Source organism: Mycteria americana, chromosome 7 (assembly GCF_035582795.1).
Source record: "Mycteria americana isolate JAX WOST 10 ecotype Jacksonville Zoo and Gardens chromosome 7, USCA_MyAme_1.0, whole genome shotgun sequence".
Lineage (NCBI taxonomy): Eukaryota > Metazoa > Chordata > Aves > Ciconiiformes > Ciconiidae > Mycteria > Mycteria americana.
The window spans coordinates 36,693,488-36,706,728 of NC_134371.1; the positions used below are offsets into that span (position 1 = coordinate 36,693,488).

Consider the following 13,241-nt stretch of genomic DNA (forward strand, 5'->3'; position numbering starts at 1 on the left):
AAACAGAAGAAAATACCTTAGGAAGTCACATATGGTATAAAGCCTCACTGAAATTATTATTGAGAGGCAAGGAAATTCGGATAGCTGTTCCATACTATCTTATGCTGCTGTGCCAAGGATCTGCAAACTGGTGCCCTTGCATGTTTTTGGAAGTTGGTTCGATCACTGGACAATTTTTACTGAAGTGACATGCAGTTTAGTGCCTGCTTGTGTAGGTTTATCGTTCATCCTGGAATGATATTATCAATAGCATCCTATATAGGCCACCAGGATTCCCAGCAGGAGGCTGACTGGAGCAGGAAGATATGGCCCTGCAGGCTAAGCCGTATGAATCCCATGGTGTCTCAACATGCCTTGTAGAAGAAGGCGTCCTATTTGAAGGACATTTCAGGTGGTTCTTCCTTCTTGAAAAATGTTGGAGACTATTTCTAATGGACTTCAATCCCATGATACCTACTACACTTGCAATCTATGGTCTTTAAAGTAGCCTCCATGGAAACTTCAAAGGGTCCAAGTGTGTCTCCAAGGGGATGCAGATTTTGAGATGGGGGCAACAAGTGGCACGTGGGCAAGAAGAGACAGCCGTGCTGTGCATTTTGATGGGCCAAAGGAAACAGATGGGGACACGTGTACCTAGAGGCACACCCCGCCTGCCTTGCAGATGGACGTGTTCTCCATCTCCTCTGCAACTTCTGCTGGAGCCTCCTGCCACCTTCTGCTCCTAAATTTCTGAGACTGGCGAGGGGCACTCCTGGGCAGGGAACGAAGGGGGCAGCTGGAGTTGGGGGAGAGAGAGAGGGGGCGGGGAGCAGGGTCCGGAAGAGCCCTCCTGTCGCCGGGGCCCGACCTCCTTTTGGCGGCGGCGGGCGAGAGGCGGTGCCTGCGGGAGGAAGCGGCCGCGGAGCGCGGGGCCGGGCCGGGTTGGGCCGGGCTGGGCTGGGCGGTGGCAGCGCTCCCCGGCAGCGCTCCCCGGCAGCGCCCCGCGCAGCTGCCCCGCGCCGCCGGCAGCATGGGCGGCTCTGCCTCCAGCCTGCTGGACGAGGGCAAGTGCACCTACATCCGAGGTAGGGCTCTGCAGGGGGGAGGCGAAGCGGCCGGCTGCCTCCCGAGACTTTTTCTGAGAGCACCGGCCGGGGAAAAACGCGTTTGCATCTGCGGTTGTGTCTTCTGGTTGGAAAGCTCGCAGGAAAGCACCCGGGGGGCGAGGGAAGGAAATCCCGAGTCCCCGCGGCCCGGCGGGGTCCCGAGCGGGTCTGGAGCCGGGCGCGGTGCAGCGGCCAGCGGGGAGCCCTCGGCACCGGGCAGGGCTCGGGAGCCGGTGGGATCGGCGGGGTTTGAGCGCACAGCTCGGCTGGTTTGGAGAGGGACAGTGTCCGATGGAGTTTCGAGCAGGCGGTTTTTAAACGTCAATGCTTTAAAAATTCCCGATGAGTGAGTTATAACATGCCTAAGAGTAGACGGTAAAAACTTTAAAGAACGTGAAGAGATGTGACCTGAAACTGTCCGTGTGACAGTAATTCCCCAGCACCGGCAGCTAAAGCTTTTAAGGTACTAGATTTCATCAGGGTAGATCGGATCAAGACCGTATGGCCTGATGTTTTGCAAAGCCCATTGAAGGCAATGGAAAAACTGCTAGGTAGGCATTTAGATAAATTGTTCAAACTTGTGTAAGAACAATTTTTTATCCCATGACAATGTTAGGAGAGAGAAAACGAAAAAAAAATTACTTTAAATTTATGTATATTACTATTAAACTGTGAACGAAAAGAGCATAATTCCGTATTTTGGGGGGTATTTTTGTTATTTGAGTAGTTAAAAGATTAAATATGTCTTGCTCTTGCCTGTCTACTTATTCTCCTTACTGGTAAGGTAGCAGGTAAAGTATTTACAAAGCAAATTTTAAGGCTGGAGATTTACAAGCGAAATAAAAGTTTGCATGTGAAAAGGAAGCCCTGTTCCAGTATATTATGTATTATGCGTCTGAAGCCTGTGAGAGTCCTCGCTGTTGTGGACTGGGAGATCAAACTCGGAGCTGATGATTCAGACCGTAGGGTGACTCCTGGGTGGTGCCTGCAGTCCAGCTTGTCCTTTTATTCTGTTGCTTTGGGATTTTTTTGTGGTGTAGAGGGAGTGCAAATGTTGAACCACTCCTCTGGTAGGACTCTTTTGAAATCGCAGTGGATCTTTCAAGAGATTCCCATAGTGGGAAAGACGTCCAAATATTAAATGGTTTTCACCCAAAAAGCAGTTCGCAAAGCTGCAGGCCTCACATGCGGAGATTTTTCTACAATGTCCCCTCAGTATTGTCATTTTCTCCTGCCCTGTTGAGGGTGGTTTCAGGTCCCATCAGAGCCACGACGGTGCAATCCCCATGGATTTATTTTTTTATTTACACTCATCCCCATGCTGCAGACAAAACTGCACTTTCACAGTTTAGCATTTCAAGTTTTCTGTTCCCTGACTGAATGAGGGCAGTTGTGAGCGCCTGAAAAGGCTGATGTCCAGTTACTGGGGGAAAAAAAAAAATAGGAGATTCAGGGAGCTTATTAGCTTCTTCACAGCTGTGCAAGAGGAAATCGTGCGGGTCTTTGCCCTGGACATCATCTAGAATTAGAACGGGGAACTCGCGTCAGAGGGTTGGGAAATCCATATCTGTTCAGACACGTGTGAAACTGGACTGGATGTATGTATCTGAGACCTCCCTGTAGCTCAAAGGGTGGGTGCCTTTGCCTTGCTGAGAGCTGAGTGGCTCTTCAGACACATCTCTAGTTTGCCTGTCACATCTTTGCAGAGGCAAGTGATAAAGCAAAATCATTGTGAAAAAAGAAATTAAAACATTGTGCTTATCCCCTGGCTCAGGTCTGCTGTTCTTGCTGTAAGTGAGGATCCCTTGCTTTAAACTCTTGCTTTGAAAAGTAATGAATGAGGCACTTTGGAGGCTGCCCATAAATTAGTACTTCTGAGAAGGAACAGGAATTGGGAAGAGCATCTTAAATTGAAATAGAGTGCAGTCCAGCCAGCTCGCCAAATCTACTGCTCATGTTGAGGCCAGGGTCTGCAAGATTCAGACCTTATTTATTCATCTTATACTTTTGGTCTGACGTATTTCCACAGCACGTCCTATGGTGAGCTCTCCTCATTCGAAGAGGAAGCGGGCTGAATCGCTGATTCTGTAGATTGAAAAAGCAGCACATTTTTTAGCTGACTTGGTAAAGGTTAGGTGGGTTTTACTGGGGGGCTGGGAGTTTTGGAGTTTTTTTCCTCCAAAGATGATGCAGATGGGTCTTTAGTAAAAAGGGAAGGGAGTTACCTGCTTTGTCAGTAGAGCTGTCAATCCATAGTGCTTGAATGGGACGGCACTGGTGAGGGAGGTCGTGAGACAGCAGGCTCGAGGATGATGCCTTGCACATCTTGCTCAGAGACTGCAGTGAGCGACATTCTCCAAACTTTGCGCATTTTGGGATGCTCACTCGTATTGGCCCAAATATCAGTAGACTCGAGACAGGAAATCCTGAGTATTAGTTCAAGTGAGAGTTTGGTCTAGATCATCTCTAGTGCTCCCTCCCAACCAGCGTTTCAGTAAACAAATTTATACTTGCAATTTATGCGTCCTGGTTGTGGCACTAGATTTTTGCATCTCCCTTAGCATAGTTTGGCAATGACTCATGCCCTCCTCTCCTTGCCTTTGCAGCAGAAGCTTGCTGTCATTAAACACTGGCATCCTTCGAGATAGTTCCTGCCATGCTAACCTCAACCTGCAGCAGAGAAAATTATTTGGGTGGCATGTCAGCTGTGCAGTATGCCGGGCTGCTCCCTGCAAGGGGGGGGGGTTAGCCAAAATTGCGTGGGGCAGATGTGTAGCAACGTCGCTGCGTGTTTGTTGTCATGATGGTGTAGTTTAATTTCTGGTTGCTGTAATGGTAATTTAATTTGTCTGAAGCTGTGTCCCTGTGTTGTAAAGCCTTGTAGGTTATTTAGACAACATTTAAGCTAAAACACAATATAACGAATGGAAATGAGGGACTGAAGGCTAAAGGGGTGGATGGAGTTTTCAGCAATAAACTGATACGGTTTCTTCATCAACGTATGTACAAATCTACAGGTTTTCTAATTTCCAAAAGTCTGTTTGCTCACATTGTTTGAGGGATGAGAGGAGAACAAAACAAGGACAAAAATTATGTGGTATGTAAAATTATGTAAAAAATATGTAAAAACATATGTGTAGGTGTCTGTATAAACCAGCGAGAACATGGCTCTTAGCACAGGCACCTCCGGGCAGAGCCTGGGAGACGCTTTGCTCTGTGCCGTTCCTTGTGGGTGAATAAGCGTGAGTCTTGTCAGACCAGTTGGAGAAATGAATCTCAGAGAAAATCATGAAGGCATCCTACACGGAGTCTTGGTTGCTGAATGCAAAGGCTGTGATTTCCACCTAAACCTACTTCAACTTTCATGCTCTTAAGGAAGAAGTGGTAGTAGTGAACCAGCCAAATTGCAAATCCTTGAGAGCTGTGTATACTTGTACATGGGGCAATATCTTAAGCCATACCTGGAAGTCAGCTAATATCATTATTGACATGGTAATGTTTCCTGCAGCAAATAACACCTAAGAAGAGAATATACGATGCCCACGTGTAATTTTTCAAGTGGTCTTCATGGAACGATATCCATGAGGCTGTGTTTGAAATTGCAAGGGCAGGGATCATCCTTGTGAAGTTTGAATTGGGGACAGGTACTTCACAAGCTGCCTAAAGACTTATTTGGGGAAGGCAATGTTTTGCAAAACAATTTTTATAGTCAGAAAATCTCTGCATTAAGAAACTGTGTGTGTGTATATATATATATATGTAAAATTAAGTTACATTTTGCAAGCCGTCACAAAATTTTTTGTCTTTTTCAAGTAGAAATTAATGAAAATTGGTAAGTACTGTGGGATGAAATTGTGAATAAAAAGTCAAGACTCGATTTTCCTTACTCCTACCTGAAGGAAATTAATGTCATAGTAAAGTAATAGAAAAATGAGAGTCAGCAGGGACCCCTGCAAGCACTGCAAGCTTGTGTCTGATGGGAGAAGAATGGACTGGGGTGGAGGTTATTTAGGGGAAAGTAGGAGGCCATGTAGTGCCAGCAAGGAGGAGTGGGGCAGAAAGCCAGACCACATGCACTGCAGCGTTACTAGTCTTGAAACCTTAGCAGTTTCAAAGGTGTATTCTGTTCTGTGTAGCACGAGCTTGTTTTTCTAACCATACCTATGGAAAAATATTTTTTTCCCATTTATTTAAGAACCTTAAGGTATTTTAAATATGCACATGTTATAAGCAGTAAAATTATTTAAAGGCCCCTGAAATTAAAGGAAATTTTTATAGTAATTCCTCTAGGTTTTGGACTAAGCCCTTAAAAAAGAAGGAAAGACTTGCAAAGGAGGATTATCTCCTCCACAGGGTTTTGGTGGGACTACATGGGAATTATTCAGGATGCAAGTGAAATAGATGGAGTTTAAAAAATGACTAATAATTAGGAGATTGGGAGTTAGTCATGTGAAAAGAGTTTATTAAAAAAATTTCATGCTTTTCGTTTGATGAGGCATGGGCTACACTTGTGATGGGAGGTGTTTGTTGCGTGATTTGTCTAATGATACTTAATGAGTGTTACACCCAACAGGGAACGGTATAGGGTGGCAGTGGGGAGTTACAGACTCAGGGTGCAATCATGAAATTGGGGAAAAAGATGAAAGTACCTGTTAAAACAACTTAGTAGCATGCCCTGAGAGACTGTGCCGGAGGTTTCAATATTGCTCATAGAAAGTTTTTGCCTTGGGTCTCTAATATTAGGCAAGAAACAATCAAGGAAGCAGGTCTCACAGCAGGGAGAAGGGAGAAATGGCCTCGAGGGTCTTAATGATTTTCCTTTTCTGCAATCTCAGCAGCAGCAGCTGTAGTAGGGGACCAAGCTCTGCTCTGTCACGTATGGTCTGTTGGGACCAAATTTTTTTAAATTGGGAGAGGTGGAGAGATTTCAAGCACCCAATGCTGGTAATTTCAACAGGTACATCTTCAAAAGAGTTTAGCATACAAAAAACTGAACTTCTCTGAAGGTTGTTTTTTTTATTAAAGGTGCTCAGCCTGCTTGACTGTATCCAATCTACCCATATCTATAAACTTAAAGCTGACCAGAGGATGAGGCTTTGTAGTCATTTGCTTTGATTTGTTTGTTTAAATGCAGTTTTTCTTCCTTCCGTCCTTCCCTTCTTTTCCATCTCTTTCCTTGCCCGGGCAGATGGGACAGCCTGGCCAAGGGATGCAGCGATGGTGCTGTGACCCTGTGGCACCCAGGCGTGCACTCTGCAGGTTTCCTTGTTCAGGGCTTTCTTCTGAGTGGACCTTCCAGCCATTCTTCTTTTCATTTGATAGTGAAAGCTATTACTTAATGTCTGTAAAAAATTTCTTTCTAGTCATTTGTTTTGCCTATGAATTTCAGTATGATACTAATTAAGACGGGGTTTTTTTGCACAAGGTTAAAACACTTTAGATGTCTTCCTACAAGATGCAGCATACTTAGAAAAAGCAGATAGACTCCTCCTATTCTGTCAAGTTTTAGAGACTGAAGAGGAGCCTGGTTTACCCTTTACTTAAAAAACAAGATAAGGAAATCAGTTGCGAGCTCTACAGGAAACTGTCTGAACAAATACCATCAGTTGTACGAAGTTAAGTCCCACCAACTCGGAGTGCCTGATACAGCTCTGGAGTGAAATTCTCACCAGCAGCCAGCCAGTGTGCACATAACCATGAGCAGGGATACTGGAGGATGGAAGAATAACTTGGAATTAATTGTGGAAAAGTTGGCCTTTTTTGGGCAGGCACTCAGACTGAATATTGGATTTTCTGCTTTAAACTGTCGCATAGTCCTTCTGGTTTTAATTTGGTGTATGTCTGCAAGTATAACAGAGTTTTGTGAAAAATCTGACGGCACTTACTGCCTTTTCTCTCAGCCTGTTACAAGCTATGTCTTGCTGTGTTTTGGAAATATTCTGTCTTTCGTTTTCCACAGGTGAGCAAGGCTGTAGCATCATATAGAGCAGGAGTGTAGTGTGTCTCTGGACTTACCAGCATCTACTTCGTAGCTCTTAGAGGGTGCTTTTCATTTTCACATTCTGAGGTTTATGGTAAAAGCTGATATGATTTTTCTGCAATTCTCGAAATCTAAGGAAAAGGCAGAGTAATATTTTCTTTTACAAACACGTATTGAATCCAGAATTCATGTTTGTGGCTTAGCACTTAGCAGGTACTATCCAGTCCAATCCAAATAGGCATAAATACCTATGGAAATGAAGTGAAATGGGTAGGAAATTAAAATTTCAATACAGATATGAGTTTCTATTCTTCATTATATTCACCTTGCTAAGTGTCCGAGTTCTTGAAGACCTTAAGGAATGAGATTTTGAAAAAAAATCCTTTTGGATTTTACTTGCTTTCTGGGAAGTTTTAGTCCTCAGAGAGGTTGTTGCTGTTGGAGCCAGTGGCAGATTTTCATCCCATAGTTATAATAAATAGTGCCTATCTGTGTTGGAAAGGAGACACAGCTTCTCTGTGGTTCTTATATTCTTTAATTCAGGGGGCCAGGCACTTTATCTTAGCTTTAGACTAAATGCAAGCAAAAGGCGTCCAGGGATGTGATTGATGGGAAAGGTATTTGCCACCCAACTTGAACAGAATTTACTGTACTTGTTAACTTCCAGATTTCAGCTTTGGGAGATTAAAGCAGGAGATACCTTCTCTATTCAGTTTCCATTGCTCATATAGTTCCATTTATTAACTTCTTTCAAAAGTACCGAGAGCAATTTTGGAAGTTTACAGTCATGTTGTCTTGCAACAGGCATGGTCGAGAATTTCCCTAATCAAAGCAGGAGGTAAGATTTTGTTCTTCAGTTTGTCAATAAAAGGATTGTCTGTGATTGCATCCCATTTACCTTCTGTAAATGGCTTGAGGTTTTCATAAACCGAGAAATCTCAGTTATCCGTTTTGTGGCATGGCTCCTTTTTCTGCCAAAGCGGCTGGGAAGCCAGGTTGGGCTCCTTGCCCCTTCAGCAGGATCACCTCAAGCTCCCTTACACCAAAGCAAACTGTACTGCTTGCACAAGAACTAACCTTAAAGATGATGTGCTATGTAATGCTTGCTACAGAGCCTGGGTTTGAAAACTGAAAGGTGGTTTCTATCTGGGACAGAAGGTCTTTTTCAGGTAGTATGAGTGAAGGGAAACCGCTGGGTGGTAGGGGAAGGCATGTGGCATTTTTCATGCTTTTCTGCTGTCTGTGTAGAAGAAACTACGTACAATGTTGAATTAAGCACAGGTATCAACAGAACGAGCTGCTTCTCAACAGAAAAAGTGAGAAATACGCTCACATTTGCCAAAAAAACCTGTAATTGGGCTGCGCACTCTAAGTGTGGAGTCTGCTGGTCTTTTGTACTTCATATTTTCCAAAATCTTGAAGATTGGAGATTCTTTAATTAGTGCAGCTTGGCCACAAATTATAAGACAGTCTTTGCATCTGATAGAAATTTTATTGATATTAAGGGGAGAAAAAGCAAGCTCTGAGATGATTAAAGCAGCTTTGTTGTTGATGCCTTTGGGCAGTAGCAGCTGAAAAGCCAATGTCTAGATCGGGAAGGATGATATTCATAAGCAATGTGGTCATGGCTGCTTTGAAAGTACAGCAGCACTTCTTTCTACAGTTTTTTCCTTTGCATATAATAAACATGCTGTTCTCTTCACACTTGAAGGACAATTAAAAGTAGCTTCAAGTTTTTGAACATGCATGCAAGCATTTTAGTTGCTTTTGCAGTTAAAGGACAGTGATGAAAAGAGGCCAACTCTTGCATAAAAGCAAGATTAAAGCTTGTGGAAGTGCCTCAAACTTGTGTGAAAAAAGGGTTTGCCTGTTTGGGTTTTCTAAAAACTTTATCCTGTATTTTTTTATTAGTCTTACATATAAAAAAAAAGTTTGGTGCTGATTCTATACTAATGCTTAACTTGATATGCATAACGTAAGGTTTTGGTGAATTAGGTTCTCCAGGTATTTAATTAAAGTGTTAATTTTTGAAATCATAAGCCTTTAATCTTCATGCTTCTGCGGTAAGATATTAGTTAATACCTCAGACACGAACAGTTGCTCTTACACTTTGGATAGTACTAAAGCTTTAAGCCTACATACTAGGCCCTTGTAGTGCTACCAAGGTTATTATTTAGTTATTGCATCTTTTTTTTAAAACGAGGTAGATGTCTTAGCTAGCGATATCAGGAAGTAGAAAAGAAAAGTGAGGCTGACTCTTAAGAAGTTAAAAGTAATATAGTTTTCAAAAATATGTAGATTATTTTTGTATGGCTGAAATTCTTCTAGGAAATGAGGGAACTAAGGAATAGAGTAGTTAGTTAATTTTCTAAATAAATTTTCTAATAAAAAATAGTTATTAAAAATAACTTTTTGATGTTGTTTGTGATGATCTTGATTCTAAGCCTGTTCTTCTGCCTTGCCTTGAGCAGCATGGCTCCTAAGGAACGTGCAGATGCCAGGGAGGCTTTCATTGTGGACGACGTGTTCAGTGTTTTCTTGCAATCCCTGTTCGGTGCCAGACCAGCCAAGTGTGTCTCAGGTAGTTTTCTGCTGAACGTGTGGCGGGTCCGATATGAACAGGGGGAGGTGCCACGTCAGCCATCAGAGCGAGACTGTGGTGGTTGGTAGATGTTTGCTGCAGGTGCATGGTCATGCTCTGGGATCTTAGAGGGTGCTGTGCCAACCCTTTAGGTTAGAGCAGTGTGCACTCCTTCAGGACTGCCTCAAACCGTGCCTGGCACCACGCTGCTCGGCGGGCCGGGCTAGCCGCAGCGATGGGCTGCAGCAATGCAGTAACTCCAGGGTGGAAAATAGCAGCAGAGGTTTCTGGCTTGCTACCCACTTTACATATCTTCCCAGGAGCAAGCCATGATCCGTCTTTCAGAATAAATTCTGGTTTTGAGATTTATGCAAAGTGAGCATGTCAGCTGATCTTCAGGCTGGTTTTCTACATGCCATTGCTTAACCAGTGAACGTGGTGCATCCTCCCTGTTACTGTTTCTGGCCAGGCGGCATGCTGAGAAAAGCCATCCACATCAGTGCCTGGCCCGTTTTTGGACTCTCCACTGACAATACCAGCAGTGGTGATGCCTTTTCAAATGATAGTGGACTTGCAAGGAGATCATTGGTAACAGTGTGAGACAATCAGTTCATAGCTCCCCAAAAATGCTGCTGTTTTTTCCAGGTTCATTCGGAATTGTGTTTCTAGGGTCAGTGCACGTTTTGATTGCAGCTCTCATGCATTGCAACAGGCAACTTGCAGAAAAGGTCATCTACGCCTGAATTGCATGTTAGTTGTTGTGTGTGGGACGTGCTGGTCCTCACAGAAAGTGTTCATGGTACAAACAGCGTAAAGCAATACTTGTTCCTGATTGTTTACTGTTTAAGCAGGGAAAACACACAAAGCTAAAGAAAATGTCCAGAGAAACGAAGGCGTGGGACCAGGGAGTGCCAGGACTAGGAGAAGCAGCCTGTGCCAATGCCCACTGCAGGGTCAGGCCTCTGCAACAGTTCCAGCTGCACAGTGCTGATGTGTCCCAGCCGGGCAGAGCTAACAGCTATGATACGTGCTGGCGACCAGCTGGACCTTTAAGCCCTTGTGATCACTAAATACTTTCACAGCCGACCTTAGGAAAAAAAGTCCACAGCTTCTTTATATTATAAAAACATCTGGGATTTCCCACGAAGGTTTAAGTTCCCCAGGTCAAGGTAGCTGCAGGTTTTGCAGAGCTTGAAAGCCAGCTCTGTCCATGCATACCATTTCTAAAGATCTGCTCCTTGCTGCCTGGGATGGCTCATTTGCTGGAGTAATGCCTTCCTGGATTTACTACTGGTTTTTAGTTCTGTGTGCTTGGGATCCCAGCTAAAAAGATTGTCCTCATGTGCCGTATCCGGAAACTTGCTGCCTGCCAAGAAGCTTTTCCTTACTCTTTTCAGAGATCGGGCATCATTGCTTCAAATTTACAGAAGATGCCACCACCATTCCTCCACTCAGTGTCCAGCTCACTCATCCCTGTCCTTTTAGCTAGCACTCTTCCAGAGCACCTCTCATCTCTTATCTTAGGAAGCAATTTTTAAAGCTTTATGTGATACTTTCCTTCCTCTGCATGAAACCACAGTTGCTATTTGTGCTGTGATTCTCTGAAGAGCTTTGTCACGATGTTGGTAACTGAAGACCTGATTCTTGAAGCAACACTGGGGACATTAAATATCTTAGATGAACATTGTCTAAAGACCAACTTGCTTTTATTGAATGTGATATGGAGGATCCTTGCATATTTTCACTTGATGTTCCACATGTTGTAGCTGTTGCACTGGAGGAAAGGCAAGCTTTCATCATCCCCAGGCAAAGATTTAATGGCAGGGTCTATGCAAAGGAAAAAAAAAAGGCTTTTTTGCTCTTAGGGGTATTCTGTAAAGTAATATCATTGTCTGTAATTTAGTCTGCCAGACACTTTCCACTGTTTTCAGTTGCAAATGAGGCTTTGCCAGTCTTCAGCTGTTCAGATTGAAGTTTCCATGCTGAGTGTCTGCCTCAAATTGCATTTTTGAGAAAACAGCAGTTAAAATGGATGAGCTTTCTTTTTTTCTTTTTTGAGAATTAAGCTAAGGAAAACATGTTTTTCCTCTCTTTGGATGTTCTGTTGAGCAGTTCAGGCATATCCTGCAAGAGGAGGGAAGGGGTTGGGGGCCATAGAGCTGGAATAAGGGAAACCAGAGGCAAGTGGGAAGGGTTTCTAACTGCTGCAAGTGTTTACCTGCTGAACTAAACCCCACTGTTTCCACGTTTGCCCTCTGTGCAGTCTAGCAAATAGATGCGAAACCCACAGCTACCAGCAGCTGTTCACCCTTGTAGACAAAGGCAATGCCACAAAGCAAACACAACTTTCTACCATATAAGCTTACTGTGTTAGCTGAAAAGGTACGTGAATCTGAAGTCCTGAACTCACCGCTGATGCTCAAGGGAGACCAGGGTGCAAAGGCAGCTTTTTGGTATGTTTTTCTATTGGCTTCATTCAGTAGGAAGACCCAGATTTGTTGTTTGGTTGGTTTTTTTTTTTTCCTCTTCTGAGATTTCCTGTACACCTGCCAAGCTACAAAGTGCCGTGCAGACATCAAAAAACTGATCTTCCTGCTGAGATACTGTGATAGGTGGTGGTATTTTATTTCACGTATGAGGAGTTATGGATATTAATTTGGGGCTTGACGAACCTAGTACTTGATTTTTGAGGGAATTGTCTATTTTAATGCTCTCCCCAGATTTCCAGCTGGGCTCCGGCTGTGCTCAGTTGCGACTGCGGGCACTCAGCACTTCTGTAAATCAGAAAAAGAAGGCAGAAGGAGCCATCTGGTAGCTTTTCCCATAAGTGACATACGTTTTGTCCAGCTTTACATTTTGTAGCAGACACAGAGACAGGATCTAGTTCTTCAGGGTGGCATTTACCTGCCTTAAATATAAATCAAGTCCCTGCAATTTCCAGCTCACCACACCACAAACTTTCAGAGCTCCACCTTAAATGGGGCAGCTACTGTACTGGGTTGATTAGATGACAGTATTTTTAGGTGTGATTACAAAGAAAAGTAGCTTTAACCATGCTGCTTGTGCTCCATTGGTCTTTGCTCTCAGCCCAGGAAGCAGCAGCAAAACTACTAACACAAGGAATGTTTGAGGCTAGTGACGGTTTGCGAGTGTGGCTGGAGGGAGGTATCCAGATATAACAGTTGCATTTGTGTCTGCAAAAATCATCCAAAATCATCCAGATTGTCAGCTGATCTAAGTTGATGGTGGTTTTTATGGTGCTTTTGGAGGAGAAAAGATGATAGTCATAGAATGGTTTGGGTTGGAAGGGACCCTCAAAGATCATCTAGTTCCAAGCCCCCTGCCATGAGCAGGGACACCTTCCACTAGATCAGGTTGCTCAAAACCCCATCCAACCTGGCCTTGAACACTTCCAATGATGGGGCATCCACAGCTTCTCTGGCCAACCTGTTCCAGTGTCCCACCACCCTTTAAAAGTGTTTCAAATGCACATAGGAAAGGGGACTGTGTGAATTAAAGATACCGAGGAGATGTGAGTTCTTGATTTTGATGTGCTTTCAAAATGTAATCATGGTTGTTTAGTTATTTGTTAATG

General features: G+C 43.8%; 1 protein-coding gene across 1 annotated transcript in view; it reads left to right on the top strand.

The window, feature by feature from the left end:
• Nucleotides 1-863: 863 nt before the first annotated feature.
• The window catches only part of NIBAN1 (niban apoptosis regulator 1), a 74,142-nt gene continuing 61,764 nt past the window's right edge, over nt 864-13,241 (top strand). The window contains exon 1 of the mRNA XM_075507835.1: nt 864-1,064. Within this exon, the coding sequence (XP_075363950.1) occupies nt 1,010-1,064 (55 nt within the window). The 5' untranslated portion in view covers nt 864-1,009. The remainder of the gene's footprint in view (nt 1,065-13,241) is intronic.